Source organism: Crotalus tigris, unplaced genomic scaffold (assembly GCF_016545835.1).
Source record: "Crotalus tigris isolate CLP2741 ecotype Arizona unplaced genomic scaffold, ASM1654583v1 scf7180000017568.12009008, whole genome shotgun sequence".
NCBI lineage: Eukaryota > Metazoa > Chordata > Lepidosauria > Squamata > Viperidae > Crotalus > Crotalus tigris.
Window position 1 is genome coordinate 11,260,723 of NW_024096478.1, and position 27,130 is coordinate 11,287,852.

General features: G+C 34.7%; 1 protein-coding gene across 2 annotated transcripts in view; it reads right to left on the reverse strand.

Annotated features, from left to right (window-relative positions):
- Positions 1 to 27,130, reverse strand: part of SATB2 (SATB homeobox 2) — a 132,271-nt gene that overhangs the window by 51,999 nt on the left and 53,142 nt on the right. For both annotated transcript variants that reach the window (XM_039353468.1, XM_039353460.1), the window contains exons 6-7: positions 20,524 to 20,626; positions 11,545 to 12,017 (exon numbers count right to left, since the gene is read on the reverse strand). In XM_039353468.1, the coding sequence (XP_039209402.1) occupies positions 11,545 to 12,017; positions 20,524 to 20,626 (576 nt within the window). The remainder of the gene's footprint in view (positions 1 to 11,544; positions 12,018 to 20,523; positions 20,627 to 27,130) is intronic.

The following is a 27,130-nucleotide window of genomic DNA, read 5'->3' on the forward strand; positions in this document are numbered from 1 at the left end:
AAATGTTACACTGTCCATCCTCCTTCCTTCTATCTGCACTCTGCATAGAACTTCAACATACTGCCTACTCCTCTGAAACACCATTCTCAGAAGGGAAAATCATTTGCTGTATTGTTTCTAGGCAGGAAAGCTTAATACAGTTTATAGCAAATTAATGTGCCCCAAGTTTATTTCAATATATAAAATTTCCCTGGTTCAAGATGTATGAGGGAAATGCTCACAATTACTTAATATGAGAAATTTATACATACACAAAAAAGTGAAACTGATAGTCTTTGAAGAAGCAGACTAGCATCACAAATAAATGACTACTAAAAAAAAAATTGTTGGACCAATCACTCTCCCTTAGCCTAATCAACTTTCCAGGGTTGTGGTTGAGAGGAAAAATAGGAAGGAACAATATGTAAGCCGCCTTTAGCTTCTGTATAAAAGAAGGGATATAATTCTTAACAAATATGCTAAGATATATAGCAAATCAATGAAAAATATTAAATAATTATTTCAGGCACAGATGCTTATTACTGTATATGTTAAAAATATTTGTTCACATCAATTACATGCTTCTGTTTTATTCATTGATAAAATGAATAACTGCTAACTACTGATTAGCCTTCTAAATCTGCTTCATGGCCCTTTTTAGATGCATAAAAAAGACAATATTTTAAAGTACAACCAAGCATAAGCACAGTAGGCAGATTGTCTTGAATAACAGATAGGACAAACCTGAAAAGGGGGCAAATCTGAGAGGTTCATAAGGATAAGCCTTCAGCAAGCCTGGGGATTCTCTGGTAATAAGGAGCCTATACATTGGTTGTCTTAGCTACCCCCTTGTGGTTTTGTTTTATTATTCTTATTGTTTTTAATGGGTTTGTAAAATGTTTTAATTCCTCATTTCCATATATTGGGAGCACTCTGGAGTCACTTCATGTGAGAAGGGTGGCTATATGAATTTGACAGAAATAAATAACTCTGCTTTACAAAGGAAAATTTAAGTCCAAGTCCAATAAAATGAATAATTAAATTTAATAACAGCTTTCTGAAACAAAGGACTGTACTTTAGAGCAGAGGTCTACAGTTTTTCTGTGGACCAGAGGGGGAGTGGTTTTGTATGCTGCCTGCATTCTGCGGAGGGGGCTTTCCTTATTTGTGCGGACCGGTTACTGGCATGCCATGGCCCGGTACCGGTCCGCGGACCGGGGGTTGGGGACCCCTGCTTTAGAGTAAAGGACATAAGGCCACTATAAGTATAAGGTACAAAAATATAGTGACTTGACAATATCCCTCTTTTATAGTTCGATTTTTCAAAAGTAAAAAATAATCGTCAATTAATCAACTACTAACTCAGACTTTTTACTTTGGTTGGAATTAGCACACTTCCTATTATGGGGACCGTAGGCAAACATTCTCCTTATTCTTATTAATAACAATAACACAAAAACTTTACTGGTTGGGCTATAAGTAGACCTACTCCAGTGCCTTATTTCTTACCAGTCAGAAACTTTGGCAATGAACAAACAAAATAACCTATAAAGGTAGTAGCCCCTTATTACTGTTGTAACCCAGCAATTACCATTTCTCAGATATAAAAAAATCATTAATCAGTTTTCTTACAATACAGATTACAGCTATTTCATTACATTTTGGTCTAATATCCAGCAGTATGGAAGCCTACTGACTGGGGTACTTGTTAATGTTTCCTTTCAGTAAATAATCTGTATAATAAAAAAGGAAATCATGTAGAGATCACTATGTTGACTGTATTTACCACTATCTTCTAGTCCTTGACTTATGATCACAATTGGGACTGGAATTTCCACTGCTAAGTGATACAGTCGTAAAACACGACAGCATGTGACTGCATCATTTAGTGATGGCAATACCAGCACTCTCCACTGCTCTGTTATCCAAACCGAGAATAACAAGTCATTAAGCAAGTATTCTTTCCAAGCCAAGCTATCCAGTCTTAGTCTCTCCCAGTCCCCAAGCCTCAGTAAAGTAAGAGACTGCTTCCAACTTCCCCTACTCACAGCACAAAGAGGATTTTGGCACTGTGGCTTAGGAGCTGCTTTTCACTTTTTTTTTCAGCACAAAGGACCTTTGGTGCTGTGACTCTTGAATGGCTGTTGCAGAGGGGGAGTGCAGTGTGAAGCTCAGCTCCAGCTTAGCCCATGGAGGATCCAGGAATATAGATCCACTTTTCTTATGAAGCCATTAGTGGAAAACTAACGAAGATGATCATAATCTTCTTGGAGCCAAATACTACTCTAAACCTATGGAAAACAGTTCAGTCTTACCAGTATGGTTATGCAAAACCTCACTTTTGAAGCAATCTGGGCAGAATGGTTATATGCACGTATCACTCCTGACTGTGTTAAGCTAGCAAGAGAACAGCACTTCAAATATCAGATTCAGAGGTGTCCCATGCAACCCTTTCTATTTAAAGAATACAAAAAGCGAAAAGAAAACTTGCAGAACACCACTGAAAATGGCAAAAAATAGGTGGCAATGAACTGTGAAGAATCTGTTCATGAGAAAATGTCTATGCTGATAATAGATGACAGAGGGATAACAAAGTCAATAAAACAAAGTATCATGAGAGCCCTCGTTTATATTCATATAGCTCTGAGTTGGTATACGCAAAAATGAATCAACAATCAGCATTATGAAATAAAAATAAAAATAAAAATAAAGTGATACTAAATAATCTCTTCGTCTTTTTCTCACCTGCAACAAATTAGGCTTTCAATATGCAAAGCATCTTCTTCAAGAAAAACAAATGATCATGATTTCATTTAATTGTAATTTAATGAGGCATGATTTATTCTTAAAGTGATATGTACCAGGTGCATGGCAAAGAAACCAGTCCAGCCAGACTAACTGTAGCATTGCTGTTTTTAGGAAATGCCTGAAGTTAGCTAGAGATTGTGTTCATTTCTGTAGTATGCAGAAACAGAGAATGGAAACCCACAGCATAAATTTATTTGCTTTAGAATTCCATTGGATATACACATATTTATTACATTTTTAAAAAAACCTGGATATCTATGACGGTAATTATGAATTTTAGAGCTCCAATTATGGATGCTGTAATCTATATCTAAAACTACAGTATCATAATTCAAGAAAGTTAAGCATTCACAACTGGACATAAGTACATAGTCTGAAATTCTGGGGTAAAGAAGACCTATGCCTACTTATCAAATATTTGTCTTTGCTCACCAAGGAAAAAAAATAATTTACATTTGTAGATTGGTTGTTTGAATAGGAATCATTTCCCAACTTCAACAACAGTATTTCAAAGACTTTTGCAAGATGATTGTAAAAACAAACAGAAAAAGTGTGTTACTTAACACAGAATTTGACTGTAAATAAGGCAGTTAACATTTGGTATCTCATGAATCCATTTACTACCCTTGAGAGTTCTATTAACTACTAGGAATTTTTCTGAAATTATACCTCAGTTAAAAATAGGAGGCAACTTGTGCAAATCCAGTACTGACAAAGTACTGAAAGTTTCCAGATAATACAGTCATTGGTCTCATTTAAGATGAGATGCATACAGATGAGAGGTTGAACAACTGCCCCTATGGTGCAGCTGGAACAATCTGGAGCTGAACATGCTTAAAATTATAGAAATGAAAGTGGATTTTAGAAGAGTCCTCCTATTCTAGCACCTCTTACTAAATTACACAACACCAGTATTAACAGTAGAAATCTTCAAGTTTTTGGGTTCTATAATCTCCTAGGATTTGAAATGGACACCTAACATTAGAACCATCATTAAAAAGGCACAACAAAGAATGTTCTTTCTGCATCAACTCAGGAAATTCAGACTATCCCAGGAGGTGTTGTTACAGTTCTACAGAGCAATTATTGAGTCTATAATTAGCACTTCTATAACTGTCTGGTTTGGTACAGCAACCAAACAGGACAGGTACAGACTTCAACAGATAGTTAGGACTTCAGAAAAAACTATTGCAACCAGCCTGCTTTCCATTGAGGACCGGTATACTCCATGGTCAGAAGAGGGCTGAGAAAATACCAGTAGACCCCTCACATCCTGGACATAAAGTGTTTCAATTCCTCCCCTCAGGATGCACCTTCAGGACATTACAAGCCAAAATAACTAGACACATACAAAGGTTTTTTTCTCATGCCATCAGTCTGCTGAACACCTAATTCCCATAGTACTGTCTTATGTCTAAGGATAGTTACCCATGTAGTATGGCTGTATTATTATTATCTTTCTCATCTGTTCTACTACCTTCTCTTATTGGTATCATTATCATCATTATATTTACTATGTTATTATGATTATTACTACTTTGTCATTTTGCATTTACAATGAGAGCTTATGCACCAGAGACAAATTATGTGTCTAATCACAGTTGGTCAAATAAAGTATTCTATTCTATTCTATTCTATTCTATTCTATTCTATTCTATTCTATTCTATTCTATTATTCTGTTCTGTTCTGTTCTGTTCTGTTCTGTTCTGTTCTACTCTACTCTACTCTACTCTACTCTACTCTACTCTACTCTATCCAGATTCTTATTTATGATTTAGTATGAAAAACACCCAGAAATGTTACAGTAATAAATTTTGCAGGCAGTAGAACAAACTGTGAAAACTGTTTTGTTTTTATATCACCATGTAAATACAATATCTAAATGGTCGCAATCATATGTATAAGGCCAACAACACAGATCACCTTCTGCAACTGAGTACCCTCCAGAGATTTCAGGACAACAACATGTTAGACGGGAATTTTTAAAAGATATATTTCCAATAAATCTGAAGGGCAATAACATTGGAATTTTACAATTTGTATAATTGTTCTTAGTATGCAGGGTCACTCTTTAAACATATGGAATAAATCGTGTTTTCCATTATATAAAGCAACACATAGAATGCACCTTGAGAGGCCTTCCTTCCTAATTAATGCAAAACTTACAAGCAGGAAATACTTTTTTAATGAAAACATTATAATTTAGAATAAAATACAAAATTATCTTTTAAATTCCAGCATATTTGGAGTTAATACTGAAAATCCAAATGGACCTTGGTTATTTTAGTTTTCTATGCTTAATAACTCCCAGAAAACATTGTGATATTTTATAGGGATTTAAACTATTTCAACATGTTGAATACAATAAAGATGTTATTATATTATGCAGTGTTATTTTTCACAACAGATATAGTAAGGCTGCAATCCTGTATACATTTCCCTGGGAGAACATTCCAATAAAGTAAACAGAGATTACTTCATGGGCATGCGTAAAACTGCAGTAATAATGGCTTCTGATCTTGTATAAACAGACCTGTAACTTTTATGACATTATTCTGGATGCACGTGTATACTTATAGTTTAGATAATTATGTTTCATAACGTGCCATTTCAATGTGGGATTATTTTAAATTTTAATTATCATATATTGGTATGAGAGAGAACCTAAAAACTAATTTAACTAATGCTTAACGTATGCATCTCTCATGAGATACCTGCTTAGGCTTGGAATGACAGTATTCAAGCTGATTTAAATAAAATGTATATAATGTGTAATGATGGAAATTCAATTTTTAATATTAAAATAAAATGTTTTAGTCCTCAAAGAAAATGCTGCTATTACATTAGCTTAATAAACTGTCTTTATTAGGCTGTTAATTTTTAGGAAAGACAATAAGTGCTTGTATGACAGAGGGGAATTGTGAAGGAAATGCAAGATTAAACCACAACTCCAATCAATACAATATATTTCATTCATCTCTGGTGGGCTTTCTGAAGAACACCAGAAAAAAACATACGGACTCTGTCAAGAAATTATGCTAAGCTTTGGTTAATCTTTATCAATCTAGCCATGTTTTGGTATTTTGTAAAGTACTAGTTAATTGTGGTAGAAACAAATCTATATTTCCTTAGACTTGTTTATTTGCTAATTTAAAGAATTTATAAGCTGCCCCATTGCAATTTGTGCTTTGGGTGGTGTACATAGATATATGATTATATTTTTCTCAGTGCCAAAAGATGATCCTAGAGGCTTCACCACTACCAATATTGACTAGAACCAGTTTACAGCAAGGAAAACAGCCACTATAATATTAATTTCTCAGTCACAGTCCAGAAGGATACCACTATGGTTGGTGGAATCAAAGACTGTTGAGAGAGCAAGGAGGCCAAAATGAATGCAGTCACCCATCCTGAGCCATCCAAAAGTGTAATCAATATTGTTTCAGTCCTACATCCTAATCTGAAACTCCTAAAATAGGTTTAGGGAACCTATTTCCTCCAGAATCTTTTCAAGGTGCAATCTTCCCTTCTCCAATATAACCATGAAATCAAATCATTGCCTCCCATTTTTTATAAAGGGTTGTAAGTTAGTATTGGAAGAATCTTGTCTTGTGTGTCAATCTGATCTGAAAAACTGATAACTAGGAGTGATAAGAATCATTGGGAATTGGGAGTTATACTGGATGGTGGTGAACAAAGTTGGCTTCTGGTTAATGGCTGTTTTTTTGTCAGGACTTGTTTAATATGGCAGTCATGCTATGAAAGCATCTACAACTTTCTCTCAGCATTCAAATGTGTTCACCATTCCAAAAAGTCCCTACATTTGCTTAGAATTTTAACTTCAATTATTTTCACCTGATGCTATTAATTTTCATCCCTTATAATCTCCTGTCTTATTTAAAAGATTACCACTGTGTATTTTTAAATGATGATATCTGCTTTGTAAGAAGTGAAAATCCAGGAGAAATGCCCCATTCTTCCCCAACTGATGTTTTGTGATGGATGAAAAGCAGAGTGTACAAACCCAACATTTTAATCAGGTTCATTTCAGCTCAGCTATAAAATCTGAGTGTAAATCCTCCAGAAACTTTAGAATGCATTTCTGCCAAAGATTTCTACAGAAGCAAAATATGGAAATGTGCAGGGGTATAATTTGTAACATTTATACACACACACATACAGACACATACTAATGGAAGCAAGCATAACTTTAAAAAATATGATAAATAAATCTCAAAGGGCTGCTGAATGCAGATAAACAGAAGGAAGCCCTATGTATGCCTCCTTAAGCTCCAGTACAAAAGGTGGAATATAAATCTAATGAATAAATGAAGCGTGCCTGAAACAATATAAACAAATGAGATCAAATCTCACTTCTATTTCAGATAGTAAATAATTATTTATTTGAATTATTCATATTTTACCTTTCTATCAAGTTATTGTTGAGGTTCTCTTCCACAGTAAATTTTTTGAATATTTCAAATTGCAATTTTCAAAAGACCAAACATAGAATTAATAGATGCAACAATATTGCTAAAACCAATAATACAGATTATTTAATGCTATAATAAGTATATATAAATATATACAGATAATCCTCGACTTATGACCTCAATTAAGCCTAAAATTTTTGTTCTTAAGTGAGACATTTGTTGAGTTTTGCTCCATTTTAAGACCTTTCTTGTCACAGTTGTTAAGTGAATCATTGCAGCTCATAAGTTAGTAACCCAGTTATTAAGTGAATTTTTTCTCTATATATGCTAATATTCATGAGTCTGGCAACTAAACATCCTTATCTTTTTTTTTACAACTTTTCTGCAATTGTGTAACTTCAAATTTCTGTATCTCTCCTGATGTTTTAACAGGTTCCTCAACTGAATGTGCCAAACTGTTGTTTACTGTTAATGTTTATCTTGGTATGCAAACTCGATCCAATACAATATCCTAGTGCTATATTTCTGCATTTTAGGCAAGGATACTTCCAGATAGAAAGCCCTAATATTACCAGGGAAAAGGCACCTTATAGCCCTTCCGTCTTTTTCTCTTTAGCAGATTTTCCCAATTTAAAAATAGATAGGAAAAAAATGGTTGAATGGTTTTTATGAATTGCTTAACTGGACTGTAAGGAAGGTTAAAAGGTAATTTAACAATGGGGTTGTATGAGGTTAAACTATGCTCCCCTTAATCAATTATGCTACATCAATGAAGGTAAAAGAGTTAACTACTGTCAGCACAGAAATGAAGTCTAAAATGGTCCCAAAACTAGGATTAGTCTTTTACTTTTTCCTCTTCCCTTGAGTATGTGAGGGGGAGGATACAAAATAGAGGAAGAAAGCTTTCTTTAAAGTCAGTACTTCCCAAACTTTTTCCTCCATTACCCCAAAACACTTATTAGAAAATCTTTTTTACTGCTTATCGCAGACAGGTCAAACTCGCGACATCACGTGATGTTGCGCAACATATCGGGACAGTTTTGCCATTGCTGGCAGTGGGGTGGGCACGGCTTCCGCATGATGCGTCCGGCCCACGGGCCGGCAGTTTGATACCCTGGCTTATCGGATCTTATTTAAATGTCCTTTTTATGACTGGGTAATGAGTACATGTATCATTACAGAAAGAAAAAAGAACACTTTTATCCATTTTGCGGTACTTTTGGGAAACACTTTTTGAAGTGATGCCAGTAGATCATTGCCATTTTTCAAAACAAAACAGCAGGAAGAGATAGTGTGTCAAACATAGTCACTTCCTGTTTAACTGTTACATCCCAAATAGTGGGATACTGGTACAGAGTATGTCCTTATACTTGGATATTGATAGAATGTATCAGCTATATTGTCCAAGCATAGCCAGTGGGTTCTCTGAATCCCAGTTGTATTCCAAGTTGGCTTTATTTTACAAAATCACAATGCTTATTATTTGTAATGTATTTTGAAAGAGGGAATTCTGTTAGATTCTTTGAATATTTTGGATCCTTTCTATTATTTATTATGAAAATTTCAATTTTTATTTAGATATCTGTTTCTTTTTTCTCTCTCCCTCTCTTCCATAACTTGCTGGGATAATATATTCCAACAGTTTTTGTAAAATGTATCTCTGAAATTTAATTTCAGAAAGAGGTATTACTTAATCATTAGCCACAACAATTAAAAAAACATTTTCTTTTAAAGGGAATCATTACACCCATAATAACATATTGCTTCTATGATTCCACACTAAAAATATTGTAAATGAGGCCTAAGCTTCTGTGGCAAAGACAAAAAATGTTCCAAATAGCTGACTAGTTCAGTCACTTATCAAGGAAAAGAGTTCTTCAAATCAAATATTAAAGAACAATATGCTGTATGTTGAAAAGTATGTCTATGCAGATTTAGAAGCTACAGTGTAAAACATACAACGATATATTTAATGACAATATTATAAGATCTACAAATGTAACTGCGTACCTTTTGGGTCAACTTCAAAATATGTCATTGTATACATTTTGTCTACATTTATTATATTTGGTTTTATAGAAGGTGAAATAGAACAATATCTATATACATACATAAATGCATAATAGGTTATGATCCAAGAGAATGAAATACTTTTTCAAACTAAAAGAACATTAAAAAAATAAAATCATATACTTGTATATTCTGCCAGCTTGAAAAATATAATCATGTTGATTAAAAGGACATTTGTTTTACTAGATACAGCCATCTTATAATTCTAATAGCAGAAATAAAGTATTGAAAATATGCTGCTAGTTTATTTAATTGCCATACAATATGGAATTTCCAATGTGGCAGTGCCCCAAAAATTCATTAAATGAATTTTAGTACAAGATAAAATCTCCACCTTTGCTTCACTACTCTACTCTTATAATGGTCTGAGCTTCAAGAAAGAAATTATGGTGCACTATTATGTAAAACTGAATTTCACATTCATATTTATATTGTGTACCATAATGTCCAAAGTGTTCAATATCCATGTATCAAAACAGAACTATGCATTTCATGAGCAAACCTATACAAACTTCCCATGTCCTTTCTTTGGAAAAATGTTGAAAGTAGAAATGAAATGAAAGTACATCAAACTGTTTTCACATAAACACTTAAATCCTTTCCTATCTGACAACTCTGCTCCACATTGGTCTCTTTGTTTCCCTCTCATGTTCAGACAATACTTCTCAACTTCTACCATTACCAAGCAAAAGGTACTGTAGAACTCTTCATCGTTCCCGTTTACAAATTTTTTGGGAGGAAAGAACAAAATGAAAAAAGGATGGGAAAAAATGCAGGAAGATTATAAAAAGAAGACAATAATATCTGGCTCATTTTAATTATTGCATTCATATATTTGAAACTCTAGCAGATTAAAAAGAAAACAATCTCCCCAGAGTTACTTTTCTTAGGAAAGCAGCTATTACATATTATATTATGTATAATGTAACCACAGGACTCAAAATATTTCATGTTACTATTACATTATTATATACACTGCTGTCTTCTCAATGGAAGATAATAATAAAACAATTGTATAATTTTTACGGGAAATATTTAAAACATTCAATCATAACAAAAAGTTCCCAAGACCAAATTAAATTCCAAAATCAGCAAACTCAGAGACTCATGATACTAAAATGAGAGGATTTCATCCATTAATTTGTTTTTCTAATTTTCAGGTTCTGTGGAAGTAATTCATGAATGAGTGTATAAGTATTATGGTGCTTAAATTCACCATATTGGTAATACCGTCTGAAGACTAACAAATATGGTTCTCATTATTGTCTATCTGGCAAACAATGTTACTGGCTCCCCAAAATGCTCCATAATTAAAAGGTACTGCTGAAAAAGAAGTCACAAAAATTTATAGTTCATGCATTCTTGCGATATTTTAAAAATCCAAAGTTAAATATGCTTCTGTGCGTAGTCAGAACAAGAAGTTGAAGTAAATTATAGGGATGTAATTTTCCTGCTTGTTTGTTTGCTTCTATCTCAAATATACCCATGCAGCCTGCTTTTCATCAAGCAGAAAAAAGCAGACATTTTGTCTTTAAGGGAAAAGGTGATTTGAACTTTAATGAACCAGGGGGAGACATATTAGGTACTATTAAATCTAAACAACATCCTTGGGTTCCCTAGACAAAAATAACTATACATAATGTGGTGAATAATAATCTAGTTTGAATTTTGGGAAGTAAATGGCCATAATGTTTTTGTTAAAATTTATTCATTTGGTAGGAAATTATTACAAAATTAATAGATTAATAAATTGCAAATGACAAAAATTCAAATATATGCACTAAATAGATAATGGTCTGATTCTCTGGCTTTATTAAGAATTTAACAGATTAAGTTCAAAAATATATTTCTGGGATCATTGTTTTTCTGTAAGTTTCTAAAGGGAGATGAAAGAAAGAAATCTAAACAATCTCTTCCATCTTTTCTCAATCATTTAGATCCAGTTTCTACAGCATAAAAATACAAGTTTTATATAAAAAAAATAAAAGGACAGAAGGCACTATATCATAGTCTTGTGAAATGTTATACAATGGTTGGGGTTTTTTTAATGCATTGTTCCAATTTTGCAAGATGGAGTAAGGAAATGGAATAAAATTGTTGAGAAGTGTCTTCTTCCTTTATTTTCCATTTGTTCCATGTCATTTAAAGTGAAAACCAGATGACAGAGATTATCTTTTTGAGGTGATTTTTAAAAAGCCTTTTTTTAACAGAAAAATTGAATAAAATGCTTGTTAAATAAATAAAATACGATACCTGGGTGCGATTGAAAGCCACTCTTGCAAAGACCGCCTGGGAGACACTGGCCCTCTTCAGCTCATCCCTGACTTGCTGGTCGATATCTGGAGAGACTTCCACTGATGAGTTTGTTGGTTCTGGTTTGATTGTTCTAGGGATAGGTGGATGATTTAGAAACTGTTGATTAATTGCCTGTGGGTGCTGATGAGCCAGGAGTCGACTCACTGCAATCTGCTGGTTTATCAAATGGGCCATTGCTATTTGCTGCCTTACTAGTTGTGGGCTGAGTTGAGGTGTAAGAAGACCAGGGCTCATGATTGGTTGTAATGTTGGCACTTGGTTTCTGATTGGAGTACTGTGGTGAATTTGACCATGAGGAGATTGTTCATTTGTTTTGCCCAAAGTTGCCAGTTGGTTGATATTCGGTAAGTGCATGGGACGTTGACCAAGAACACAATATTCTGACAGGTTGTCTCTTTCAACTCGTTCCACTGTTAAAATAAATTAAATAATAAAAATATACCATTACTTTAATTTGAAATGACATCAGGGATTACAAATGAACAGAGTTGCATTAAGTTATTTTCACCTTAATGCAAAACCTATATTAACACAGTATTCTACACTAAATTAAGCTAATAATGTTTATTCTTTATAAATCTGACATGTAGTAAGGATTACATGAATTTTAAGAACCCAGTTGATTACATTGGGTCAGCCTTCCAATGAAGCATCAATTAATTGTGCTAATATTTTATTGTTGCACTGGTAAACTCAAAGATTAAGTCCCCAAATATTTACCTTCAACTAGGATTTATTTTATTTATTTATTCATTCAGAAATATGTACATTTATATCCTGCAGTTTCTCCACAAGTTCCAAGTGAATACATAGCAATTCTATTTCCAATCTTGGGAGTCAGGTTTGATTGAGAAAAATGACTGGTTCAAAGTCTTCTATTACTGACAGAGGATTTGAAGCTGGGTTTGCCCAGTTCTGCTCTAATATTTTAACTACTGATATATTGCTTATAAATCTCCAATACTTTATGATTGGAAGTATCTTATTTCATTGTACAGAAACAATCAAAATATTATATTGTATAATTTACATACTCGTTTGCATACGCAGGGACCTTTAGTTTTCCCATTCCATAAACTCATTTGTGTGTGTGTGTGTGTGTGTAAAACTATATACAGAAAAAAAATGCATGGCTGATACTGTCTTGCCTTTTTATTTGTTGTTGTTTATAATATCATCAATTCCCATATCATGTCTTTGTAAACACTTGAAACACTTGAAATCACTGGTATTCTTTCTCCCATGACATATGTGCAGCCAAATCACTGCTGTATAAACACTATGTCCCTTCAGCAGACCACAGGGTCAAATTCATACCCCCAAATGAGTTATGAGATATACACCCTATTTTTTTCAGAACTCCAATGCACATTCACTACTTCACTACTGTTTTTAACTGTAAGCCACTCAGAGTATTAAGGAGTCAGGCAGACTCAAAATCAAATAAAAAAATTAAAAAATAAACGTTATAAGAGATTCTCTTAAATAACCCCTTCACATATACCATTCCTAAGCAGTTCCGTAAATCTTCAAAGAATTGTGGATATTCAGTTTTGAAATATTTATCAAGTATCAATAAAATACTATAGAATATTTAAAATACTTTGTCTTCTTTCAACAGCAAATTCAGGAAGCAAACATTTGCATCTATTTATAAATTTTAACCCATTTAAACTTTACATTTATTTTGTTTTATTTTTGCTTTGCATAGCCTGATCAACTCAAAATGGGTTATAGCAGGACAAAATCATAAACTATGGCTCTTCTTCCCTTCTGCCCCACCACCAATATATTCTTATTTTTTTAAAAAAAATAAGTACCTATTCAAGTGATAATGAAAACCTAATGTTTTGAAAAATTCTAAATAAATGTGGTGTTATTGCCAAGCTTCTATACAAACTCAATTTCTGATATTGTCTATATAATCCTATAAAAATAACATTAATATTGTCATCGCTAAACAATACTGAATAGCAGTAACAGGAAAAGCAAATATACATTACATGTTGTATACCTGTAGCTAGTTTTCATGACACGAGAAAAACAAAAGTATAATACCATTACTAGCCTCTAGGAGGAAGTACGTAGATAAAGATACACAGTATAATTTATTTTATTTATTATTAAATTTATATGCTGCCCCTCTCACTGTCAAGCGACTCTCTAATTACCAGTCTTGACTTCCTAGAACTATTCTAGAGCATGGGAGGTGCTTTTCATGTGGGTAATTCATTTAAAAACTATGATTATCTTAATTACTTATTTCTTTTCATCAAAATCCACTTAACCCAATTATGAGAAAAGAGGTAATTTCAGAAATCTCATTTCCAGTCAACACTTAACTTCATGTTTACCCCAACCATCTATCAGTGTTATTTACTGTCTGGTCTCTGACCAGGAAAACTATTTGCACATCTGCGATTTGTGTGCCCAAAAAGGCAGTTCCACTATAGTATTTGGCAGTCGTGAAATGCTTCCTAAAATGATTTCCTGCAAATACACTGAAAATCAATTTTCAAAATAGTACACATCAGTCAACTAATTTTCCAGTAAATCTTATTACCTAGCACAAATATGAAGATCGCTATACCTACTATACAACTTCTGTTAACTTTTCACATTAGTACATTAATATGAAATCACTTCAGAAAGTAGTTGTAATTTTTTTAAGAACACAAGATCAAGTCCTGAATCACATCCAAGACTCACCTAATCCAGCATTCTATATAAAAAATGGTCAAGTTTACAGAATATGAACGTAACAGCCACCCCCTAATGGGAACTCAAGAACTGGTTGCCACGACAAATAGAGTTGCCTAGTAAAACATTGATCGCCAATAATTCAGGATTACAATTATTTTCTAAAGCCTATTGATATTGCCATGGAGAACCAGTGTAGTGGTTAAGGCACCAGGCTAGGATCCAGGAGACCAAGAGTTCTAGTTCTCCTTAGGCATATAATCAATTGAGTGACCTTGGGGACTCAGTCACTCTCTCACACTCCTAGGAAAGTAAGCAGAACTGGGAAACCAGTTCTGAAATCTGGCCAAGAAAACTGCAAGGAATTGTCCTGGCAGTTGCCAAGAATCATAACTGACTTGAAAATAAATAAATACCACCATCAGAGGAGGAAAAATTACTTATAGACAATGGGAAAAAAACAAGTTCTTCAGCAATGAAGTTTTTATTAAAGGATTCTAGAAATGATAGGTACTGTATAATAACATTCTTAGTCATTTTATTAAGCTATCCACTAAATTTGCATCTTGTACAAATGTCCTTGGAAGCAAGTCTTATTGCATTGTCTTTTGAAAGAAATACTGGCAGAATTCATTTTCATTTCTTTTCCACATACCCCAAAAGGATGTATAGCAGAAGCTCCATTTCACAGTGTTGAATACAGCCTACTGTATAGAATTTTATAAACAGATCACAATTAGAACTATTGGGACTATCAGATCTTTGCTTCAAAAATCCAGATAACTACTAAATAGCACCAGTGACAGGAAAAGTTCTTTGCTGCTATCTAGTAGTCGTCTGGCTTTTTACAGCCTGTACCAGTTAAGTCCTTATTATTATAAGCAATGGACCTCATTTACATAAGCTTTCAAAATTTATAAAATACAGAAAGAGAAAAGTTATGCTGTTTGAAATATCAGAAGGAGTTGCTTACAGACTTGGATTATGTGTGGATTATCAAATGAAATATGCTTTATTTTAGTTGTGAGCATAATAAAGATTTAATATAGTGTCATCCTTCACTGAAAATATTTTCTATAAAATTAATATATATTTTACTTGTTGAAAAGGCTCTTATATTGTTATATTGTTTTTCTTCTTTTCTCTTTCATTGTTTTTTTTCACTTTGTTCTGTTTTACTAAACAAAGGCAAAACAAAGGATACAAAAAGTGGCACAAATATTTTAGATACTATATATAATAAAACAATTATTGTGGTACAGCACCCAAAGTTACTTTCCATGAGATGGAAAGCCATATAATTTGTTTAATAAATAAATTATAGAAAACATCAACATGATATGAACTGATAACATATAAACTTTTCACCATCCACCCCTAGCCACTTGAGTGCCTCTCAAGTTAATTAAAATATTATTGTGAATATACCTCAATGATATACTAAATTTGATCAGCTACATTTTAAAATAAAGCAATATTTTGCTGAATTTCATGTATCCATGGTAGCAAAAAATTATGGCACACCTCATACAAGCAATTTACAGAACACATATTGGTGGATCTGTATTGATTTCATCGCTTGAAGTGCAGTTTCAATTGGTTTGTGGTTGTCAAGTGCAAACAGCCAGACCTACACGTGGAGAGCTCAAAACAACTATTTTATTATGCTCCGCCTATAATATAGGAATCATCCCAGTCTCGCAACCTACTTTTAGCAACAATTAGATCAGCAGTTCTCAACCTGTGGGTCGCGACCCTTTTGTGGGTCGCACGAGCCTTTCAAAGGGGTCGCCTAAGACCATCGGAAAACACATATTTCGGATGGTCTTAGGCAGGGCTTGTCAACCGCCTTCTCTCCCTCCCCCCTCTGCTCCACCTCACTTGTTTCAGGAAAATATGCTGCTTGGCGGCAGTCTGCACGAACTCTACCAAATGTGCCCTGCAGGGGGCGCATGAAGAGCGCAGGTGCAGAGCAAGGCCCCGCCCTCCCCAGAGACTCATTGTGCAGCAACTGGATTGACTTCTTCTCGTGCACGCAGGTCAGCGAAGGGGAGGCCGCTGCAGCACCCAACTCCTGCGCCTGTCAGCTGGCGACCCCCGAACTTGCACTTCAGCCGGGAGGTCTGGTGAAGGCTGCAGGTCTCCTTTGCCACCCTACCCGTCCTCGTCTCCTCTCCTCCCGTTCATGTTGAGCCCGCCGGGGCTTGACAGGGAGAGAGGGAGGGAAGGAGGAAGGGACTCCTCCTCCTCTCCTAAGCTTTGATCGGCTTCCCAAGGGCGCCACAATCCTCACGAAAGCAGGGGGGAGAAGCAAAGGAGGTGAGAAAGCTCGTGGCAGGCTCTAAGCAGCACCTGCCAGCGCTGGTGATGAGAAATCCCCACAAACCCAGGGAAGGGGTGGAGAAAAGAAGCCCCCTTTGGGAGGAAACTGCCAGCTTCTTCTCCTTGGCTTTGTGCTCTTCTGTTTCTCGGCAGCCGGGCTGGCAAGCTTCTCCTGGCTGGAACTTCCTTTCCTTCCCTCCCTCTTGGTCTCTTCCTCCTTCCCTCCCTCTCCCATTGTCCCTTCCTTCCCTCCTTTCCTTCACCTCCCTTTTTGTCCTTCCTTCCCTCCCTCTCCCCCTTGTCCCTTCCATCCTTCTTTCCTTCCTTCCCTCTTGTCGGGGCGAGCCTCTACAGCTGATCTGCGCTTCTGCAGCTGTAGCTGCTCTCCTTGGCTCCTGCCTAGCAAACTTGCTCGAGCTTTGATAGAAAACAAGCCGCTTGCTAATTTAGCAGAAGCGCAAATCAGCTGTAGCCCGGCGTTGACCCTGGAGCTTTTGCAAACTTAGCAAGCGGCACGTCTTTCAGCAAAGCTGAGCAAGTGAGCTGTGCAGAGCTCTCCTGTCTCTGCCTGTGCAAAGGCAGGTTTGCCGGCAGCAAAGCCCCCAGCCATGCTGGCAGCCTATCCCCCTCCCCTTGTCCCTTCCTGGGCACGGGGGGGGGGAGGAAGGAAGGGATGAAGAGGAATGGAAGTAAGGAACAATGGAAGGGAGGGAAGGAAGGAAGGAAGGAGGGGAGAGAGGGAGGGAAGGAGGAAGAGACTAAGAGGGAGGGGAAGGAAAGGAAGGAAAGAAGGAAAGAAGGGAGGGAAGGAGGAAGAGACTAAGCGAGGGGAAGGAAAGGAAAGGAAAGGAAAGGAAAGGAAAGGAAGGAAGGAAGGAAGGAAGGAAGGAAGGAAGGGACAATGGGAGAGGGAGGGAAGGAGGAAGAGACTAAGGGAGAGGAAGGAAAGGAAGGAAGGAAGGGACAATGGGAGAGAGGGAGGGAAGGAGGAAGAGACTAAGGGAGGGGAAGGAAAGGCAAGGAAGGAAGGAAGGAAGGAAGGAAGGAAGGAAGGAAGGAAGGAAGGAAAGGACAATGGGAGAGGGTGGGAAGGAGGAAGAGACTAAGGTGAAGGAAAGGAAGGAAGGAAGGGACAATGGGAGAGAGGGAGGGAAGGAGGAAGAGACTAAGGGAGGTGAAGGAAAGGAAGAAAAGAAGGAAGGAAGGGACAAGGGGAGGGAAGGAAGGCAGGCACCCACCCCAGTCCCATCCCAGAGACCCACAGATTCCCCCCCACAGGCACTCTGCAACCTGAGTGATCAGCTGGCCATGCCCCCTGGCCATTGATCACGTGACCCTGGGACATTGTTAATGTCATAAGTATGAATCAGTTGTCAAACATCCGAATGTAAATCACATGACCCTGGGAATGCTGCAACAATCATAAGTGTGAAAAATGATCATTAATTTGCTTTTCCAGTGCTGCTGTAACTTCTAACAGTCACTAAGCGAATTGTTATAAGTCAAGGACTACCTATACTTTCCCTTTTCCTTTTTTTGGGTCAAGTTTTTGATACCCCCCCTCGGCCAGCTGGATGGGGGGTTGGGGGTCACTACAACATGAGGAACTGTATTAAAGGATCGCGGCATTAGGAAGGTTGAGAACCACTGAATTAGATAAAGCTCCAAGGAAATCAGGAGGGGGAGAGATCAGTCCTAGCCCTTTTGCAGTTGCATAGTGACTCCAGGCTAATTCTGCGCTTGATCCCTCCTCCCTGCCAGGCTGGGTGCTTCCCAACAATGGTAAAATTGATCAGTGTTATGAAAACCTACATGAGTAAGACTGCATATTTAATTTTTTCTATATACACTCCTCTGCCTTGCATACGGTGCAAACAGCGTAAGAATTTCACTGCTATTATTCTTACTATGTTTATTTGTAATTGTTGTAATCATAATTATTATTACAAATTTCTATGAATTGCTAAGATAAATATTTATTATAAATATACAATATAAAATTTCAAATGTAAATTATGAAAGGACAAAGGAAAGTAAAACGATAGGACAGTTATAGCTGAAAACAGTTCCTATTTTTCAGGAAGGGAGCAAATAATTCCAAAAATGATACAGTATATATGATTTTTTTCTAGTATCAGTTTTAATGGACTGCAATCAATTTTCAGAATTTTGTATGTTAATAGATGTGGATCTCACCAATACAAAATTCAAGCCTGGTTGATATAAAGACATAAGTTGATATGAGCTAAGCATAATAGCAATGTTGAATATCTAATGGATTCCACAACTATAACCTGAGCATGTTTATTTCAACTGCTCTTTGCATATAACTTTTACATCTGTTGCTAATGATATCAAATTATTGATTGTTCAGTTTCTCATATTTGTTTAAGCATTAAATATATGTTCTGCAACCTAATGCTTTTTTTCTTTCAGAAAGTTTTTAAAATTTTTGCTATGCATTAGTCATATTTACTTTGATCTTTCTGTATGTATAATTATTTTACTGTTTGTTTAGTTCAACAGAATAGGAGGGGAAAGGATTGACCAAAGAGATCTGTATGTGGCAACTTGTAACAGAATCTCATAGCTTATGTTTAGGAAATCATGGTTTTGATTAAGAAGGAACCAGTTAGTTCCCACTGCTTTATTAAAAGAGACATTAGTGGATAAATCAGAAACACATTTCACAGAGCAGATTATGTTCAACTGAAATGCCAATAAAATGATTTTGAAGCTCTTCGTTATTTTCCATTTGCGATATTAAATTAGAATAGCTTTTTTACAATTAGTTTAATGTAACAAAAAATTAAGATGTATGTGTACAACAGTGGTTGTTTCAATTGGATTGACCTTGGATGATGGCTGATCTTGCTGACCAGATTCAGAGTAACTCAACCCTTATTTTTAAATTCATACGAATATTCTAGTTTCTGAAATTGAACCTTTCATCTTACATATAAAGTAAATTCTCATTTATAAAAACTATATGACGGAAATTGAGATAATATGAAAGCGAAATATAACAAAAGCTCTTTCTGATGATGATGATGATAAAGTTTGGTTCTGTTTATTTTTCAATAAATATACCTTTAGTAATTTTTTCATTGCTGTTTTCCTCCCATTTGTTGTAGCTGAAGAATCAACACTATTTGAACCATGTTAAAGCAGCTTGTGTTTATTTCACACAGACTGTAACCTTTCATTCTGCCTCATGCTACATATACATGCACACACATTTCCAATGAGTTCTAAACTCAAATTCTTGTTAGCAGCATGCACACAGTTATCCAGAAAACTCTTTGGGCTTAGATCCTTGACCTCTTAATTGAAATCAAGATCTTATTCTGCTCTTCTATTTTTAACAATTAACTCTACACTTACTTTAAAAAATGGTGAGGGGTGGAAGAACAAGAAAAGCTTTAAAACTGAATAAAGAAAGGAAGTAGAAGCCCATAATATGATAGAAATATTTGGTGATTGCAATGGCAATTCTGTGACTACAGGAAGAGCTTTTTAATGTTTGAAGGTGCTTTTAAACCACAGCCCAATCTAGTAAGAACACTCCCTTTTTGTCTTACAACAAGTAATGATCATCTATAAACGGCCTTGAAGCTATTTAACTCATTTGATCATATTTTCACTGTGCATATATAAAAACACTTTTGAAATATTCCTTTATTTACCTTGAGATATAATACTTATAAAAATTGTTGAAGATCATACAGAAATTGCTTCAACCAAAGTAGATCTTTTTTATCTGGAAAAATATTGATGATACTGTATATAAACTAGTCTTTGTAAATACCTCTTGATCATTTTAGAATAACAAATTTCAAGTATTCATGATCTGTTAAAAGATTTGACATTGAATGATAATTAAAATCAATTTACCTTTAATCTTCTTGTACTTTTTATACCATCTTCCAAATTCCTGGCACTTAGTAGCTGACACATTTGCATAATATGTGCTATTTACAATGGATGATATCATACTCTGAAACCAGAAAAAGGAGAAATAAATAAGTTCTAAACAGAAAATAATCAAAATTATTCCAAAAGAAAGTAATGTAGTTGAAAATGTATAATTCATTCATTCTTAAGTGACAAAACAATAAAAATGTATTCATGTAGAAAAACTATTGTATAGATCCTAAGACTAGCTTCATCTTACCTTTTATATAACTGGAGAAATTTGCTTTTCCTACTAATTTTGTGTCAAATCCATATGACTCCAGTTTATCCCAGTTGTCACTTTAATTTATACTGGGTATTATCAAAAGAATCCTTATGCTTCAAGTACATTAGAAGCTGTGTCACATTGGGAATATAAAGGGTGAGAAGAACTGTGATTTAGGAACCGGATCCTAAAGGTAAGATTAGATACTCCAGCATGTATAATCCAAATAATGGTTTTCAGATGTTTCTATTCTGCTTCCAACTGCAACAGGGACCACACAGCCAGGAATCTGGGAATATTTGTGCTACTTGCTACAGAACAATAGCTACGCAAATATATTAAATAAATAATATTTAAATAATATTAATAGAAACATGTATTTAATCCTTTTGTGAAAATTCATATAGGAAATAAATTGCTATACTATTCAAAGCAGAAGAAACTAAAAATATTGCATGTCAAATTAAGCATGTCTATCTAAAAACTTGTATTTAAAGTTTGTACTTTTATTTTTAACCCCTGAAAATAGACTTTAATGGCCAAATCTTTTTTATCACCTAGCACAGGCATGTCAAACTCACGACGTCACGTGATGTTGCGTGACATATTGGAGCTTTTTCACCATTGCTGGCAATGGGGTGGGTGCGACTTCGGTATGATGAAACCGGCCCGCAGGCCGGCAGTTTGACATCCCTGACCTAGCACATACTTTGAATTAAATTGCACAAGATATGCTATGATAAATTTAGCTCTTCTTTTTGCTGCTGCGTTCTGATTCAGAATATTTTTGTAATTAATTATACTATTCCTTACTCCTTATGGAGCTTAGTTTCAGAAGGTAACGTATGCATTTTGGAGTAGGATACTCAAAAAGGTTAACAAAACAAGTGGTTTTAAAGAGTATCATATAAATATATTATGAAAGTTCTGCAAATGCAGAACTGCAAAAAGCATCTGGGGGAAGGGAAATCCCCAACAGTTCTTGCTTCTTTGCTTGTAGTAATTTTTATTCATTTTAATTAAATTTCACAAATCAAGAGAAATAACAGTTCAGGAGTTATTTTGATTTGATTATTTATATGATATATTCTATATTGTTTCAAGTCAGCTTAACTAATACAAGAGCATAAAAAGAAATGCCTGACTTCTGTTTTCATGTACCATGGTCCTGATTCAAGTGTTCATTTGTAAAAAAAAAAAAAAGATATTGAGATTTTCAACAACTTCTCATTTATTTACCCTTAGAGCGTGTTGCGATGGCACCTTTTAAAAGTTTTTTTTTTTAAAAAAAAATGGGTTTTCTCCAGTCTTAACATAGGAGATGATCAGGGTTCAAGCGCATCATCAGACTCTTCTGTCCCATCAGTCCCTTCGCACCCACAAGAGATCTAAGTCCAGTCCACCTTGAATTCCATTGACTCTTATCTACCGCCAATTTGCTTTAACCATTAATAGTTCAGATTCTTGTAGAGAGCTTAAGCTTGCAATTTATATTCATTTGAACTACCTGGATTTCTTGATTTTCTTAATGCTCAATTTAACGCTTAGATTCAGTACAACTGTGAACACTCTCCCTTCAAAAAAAAATGTACAGGATGGGAAAAAACATCTTTACTTCATCCTGTATATTACCATCTTCCAAGGAGCATTTCTACAGCCATGGAATGGTATAAGATCACAACAATTTAGCTTATTGTTTCTTTCACTCTCTACCCTGAAATTTTGATTCAAGATTCTAAAAATCAAAATACTGTAACATAATTGTTGCACATTTAGCCTGGGAATCAAACCTATCTAGAGTTAAAAATAAGACTTTATGCATAGCAGAGAATATAAATGGAAAAATATTCAGTTTATAACTAATGTTTATAACTGGTGGTAAAATGTCCTATATCATTTCTAAACTATGTCAAATTTAAGATTTCCCAGCAATAACATGAGGTGGGTTTTTCTAAGACTGTGACATGTTCACAAACTCATCCAAGCTTGTATAATAAATATAGACATGGGGGGGAGGTGGAATTGTGCCTGCTGACCCTGTTACTTATGGTACACACATTAACAGGATTTGGAGAAAAAGGGAGCGGAAGAGAAGAAAGTGTGCAACGCTGAAGAAAGAAAGTATAATTACATTCCTTGAAAGGACAGTATGTATTTGATGGAGCAATCAAAAGGTACCCCTTCTAAACTGTTATTAGAACTTGTCTGAAAAAATATATTGTATTTTATATACCTTTTTTTTCAGGCATTCATTTTGCACTTTAGCCCTCCTCCCATAAATAAAAGACAATATGGATCAACTGAGGATGTTCAAGATTTTAAGGATTGCCATGTCTGTCTTAAGCTTCTGCAAGCTTAATGGATCTATTTCACCCCTTCAGTTCCTCCAAACCACAAATGAACACGAAAAAACCCCTTACAGTGCAGCCAGCATGGGAGAGTGCTGACTCTTGTCACACAGTTTACAAGTTGCCAAACCCTAACTAGACCAAGAGCACGGAAGTTGTCTTATCCAGGGATGGCTGAACTACAATTCCCAGCAGTCCTAGAGACATGGACAGTGATGAGAAATAATGATAGTTGTACTTCAATAGTATCTAGACAAACACATGTTCTCCACTCCTGACTTAAATTATGGTTTAGAAGATGGGAGACGCTCTAGCAAGTTGGAGTTCATTTCCTACTTTCCTCTTATTTATTCATATACAGGTATGAGGAGAGAGAAAGTACTGATTTTCATTTTAGAACAAACTGTAGTTCTGCCTTTATTAAATGACAACAAAATGTAATAAACCTGTACCGAACTTTGGTTTCATTATTCCAATTTGTTAATTTAACAAATCCAAGCCTTTGATACAGATGCCAAGAGGAACTAAAGTTTTAAATGAAAATGAAAACTATCCGTCCCTTCCTTTGCTCCTCTGGAAAACAAATCAGAGCATAAGTAAAATAGGATTATGCAATTCTATGTCTCATTGTTCATGGTCATCTGAACAATGTTTATAAAATCAACAAAAGCTTGCTAATAACAGGTTTCAAACATGTAATGTTAATATATGAATTATGCTGGTAAGTTTGTTTAGTGATGACTGAAATCATTACTAATACTAAACCAAAGTAGACAATACATGATTTGATGCGTGAAAACTTGACTCATCAGACTTGCAATAAATATTTTTTTTTAAAAAAAAAAACCTTTTAACTGACAAACACTTTATCAGTTTTAGTTTCATATATTTCACTCCTGAAACTTTAAATAAGAATCCTGCTAATTTGCCCATACCATCAACTGGAAGTCTGCCTAACTGGAGTAAAGTGGAAAAGTAGGCCCTCCTATGATAAAAACAATTATTTTCATTATTTATTGGTAAGCTAAAATGACTATAATGTTTGACTACAAGGTTAGCATTGTCCACTATAACCTCATTATATAACTATCATTATCTTACTGATTTCTACACTCAGTTGTTTCCAATTTATTCTCCACTGTCAAGACTTAATCATTTCAGAGTGAACTTGAAATACAACATAACAACGGTGACATAAATATTTGTTAGCCTATCTTCCTCTTTTCCCAGATACAGCAGGTGATAAATAGCTTTAATAGTAAAATGAGTTTAATAGAGTAACGAATCTTTTCATTCCAATTTCCTTGATCTATGACCCAGTAACTAAAATCTGATTGACTTCCAAAGTAGAAAAAAAAAGTTTGGTTAATGAAGCTTATAAAATTTAGAAGGCTTATAATGTTTACTGATATTATTTTGTTTAATTTAATTAAACAGTAAAATTTGACTCATCTGCCTTCTATTTTGTGAGTTATTACATACAATTTAGTCATAGCAAATGAGAAAAAAAGTTCTCTAACCTTCATGTCTTAATGTTGTAATAATACTATTTAATCATTGTAATGAACATTGAAGCCTTGATCTTCATGCCCTGTTATTTTACCAATGAATTCCTACTTAAAAACTTTTTAAAAATGTTCAGTGCATATAAACAAGTGAGAGTATATGTTTACAAATCTCTCAAATGTATATACATTTCCTGAAAAGTATATACAGTGTATCAGAAACTGATCCAGATATAGTCTGATTATGAACCTATAATAGCTGAAATTAAAACCTGTATGAAGGCTGGAAGTGGAATAAATGTTATGAATTATAAAACAGACCTAAATAATTTTCAAGCCAAGAACATAAACTTACAAATTTCTTCAAAATGTAGAAAAACTATTACAAAGTCACTTGACATAGGAAAGAAAAATATCTAGAAGATAATTTATCAGTAATTTTTAGGATGTTTAGCTTAAAGATATATTTTATAATATCATTCTTCTAAGAAACCATTTTCAGCTATTTTTCCTTTATCAACAACATGTAAAAGGCGAATAAACCAAGAAAAATCAGTGGAATTTTAAGTTAAACCATATGATCACACTTCCTTTTTAATGGCACCCTGAATCAGTATCTGTAAAGAAAATGAAATTATGCATTCGAACAAAAAGTAAAGAAAAAACTCCCTGTGATACTGCCTTTTATTCCTCTACAGAGGAATATTTGATGCACTGCAAGCACACTAATAAACAGCAGCATTTACTCTGCAGTCTTTCCTAGGAGACAATTTTGTAATTTGCTGCTGTCAATAATACATTAATCACAAGAGGGCTGTAATGATATTTCACATTTGGCACAATATTTTCTTAAAACTGATTTGGGAAAAGGGATTTTGTTAAAAAATAGTCAAGTAATGATAACAGGCAGCTTATCTAAAATATTCAAATTTTTGCATGATGTGAGCTACAACAAAGAAATTGGAGGTAAGCGGATATATAATTACTAAAGTAAACTAAACCAAACAAAAACAGAATAAACAGTACTACTATTAAACAGCTATTATTCCACCTATGATCGATCTATCTATCTATCTATCTATCTATCTATCTATCTATCTATCTATCTATCTATCTATCTATCTGTTTTTTTTCTTTCTCAATACTTGTCATTGAGCTCTTTGGAAAATCTTTGAGAACTAATATAACAGTGCTAAAGCCCTGAATATTTAAGATATTACTTCATTTGCTGAAAAGATTATGTCCTTCTCTTCTTCCTCTTCTTCCCTGCCAATAAAGATATATCATAGTCTCACCTTTATTGACACATTGTGCCTTGTGTATGACAAATTGAAACAAATTGAGAGAAGACATGTGCCATTTTTATTGGGAACATGTTGATCCTACTGCTTTGGTACACAGTTTTATAAAGTTTTATTTAAAACAAAAATGGACATTGTCAGAGAGTATCAGAGAACAGCTAGTCTTTGCTTAACAATGGTAACTGGGACCGGCAACTCTGTTGCTAAGCAATATGGTTGCAAAGTATGTTGTCATGGGACCATGCTGACTTCTGATGGCAGTTGCAACATTCAAAATGTGCCTTCATTAAGCAAATCCCACAGAGTAGTTAGGCATGACACCACACACTCACCACTGACTACTGCCAGCTTCCCTATTGATTTTGCTTATCAGAAATTGGCAATGAAGGTAGCAAATGACAAACACATGACTATGGGACATTGCAACAATCATAATTATGAACTGGTTGGCAGGCACCAGAATTGTGATCATGGGTCTGTGGGTACACTGCAGCAGCAAAAATGATAAGAATTAGTCATTGGTTTCCTTGTTCAGCACAATCATAACGTTGAATTATCACTGAATGAATGGTTGTTACAATTACAGAGCTACCTGTAACTATAATCTCCTCATTCTACCCTTGAGGCAGTAGAGGTTCTTCAACATAATTGTGCATAATCACAGTTGAAAAAGAATGTACTAAGTTTGAAAAAAGAAAATATATGACTATGGTATATTCAGTAAAAATCAGGTTTGTATTAAAATATCATATTTATGTAAGAATACAGATATGCCTAATATCTGAAATTCTTTAGGATTTCATGGTAAATCAAAATATTGTAAAACCAATCTCAGAGTTCTGGATAATCAAATTATCGAATTATTTTGCATGATATCTATTCACATATCTCAAAATTTATATTAGAGCAAACAAAACAAATTATTTGAAAAATTATTATTTTAAAAATAATTTAACACATTATAACCATTTAAGAATACTAAAATAGGTTCCACGCATGGCAGAATGGCATCTTTTAATATTATGTAATAAAATCCCAACCATGAGATTTAGAGTATGTTTATCAGAGGCATCCTTTAGAAGTATAGCAAATTGGTATGCTTTGCACAAAAACTCAGTGGGTATGACTAAATGGCTGCCAGTTTTGCCTCCTAGACTGCTATCTTCA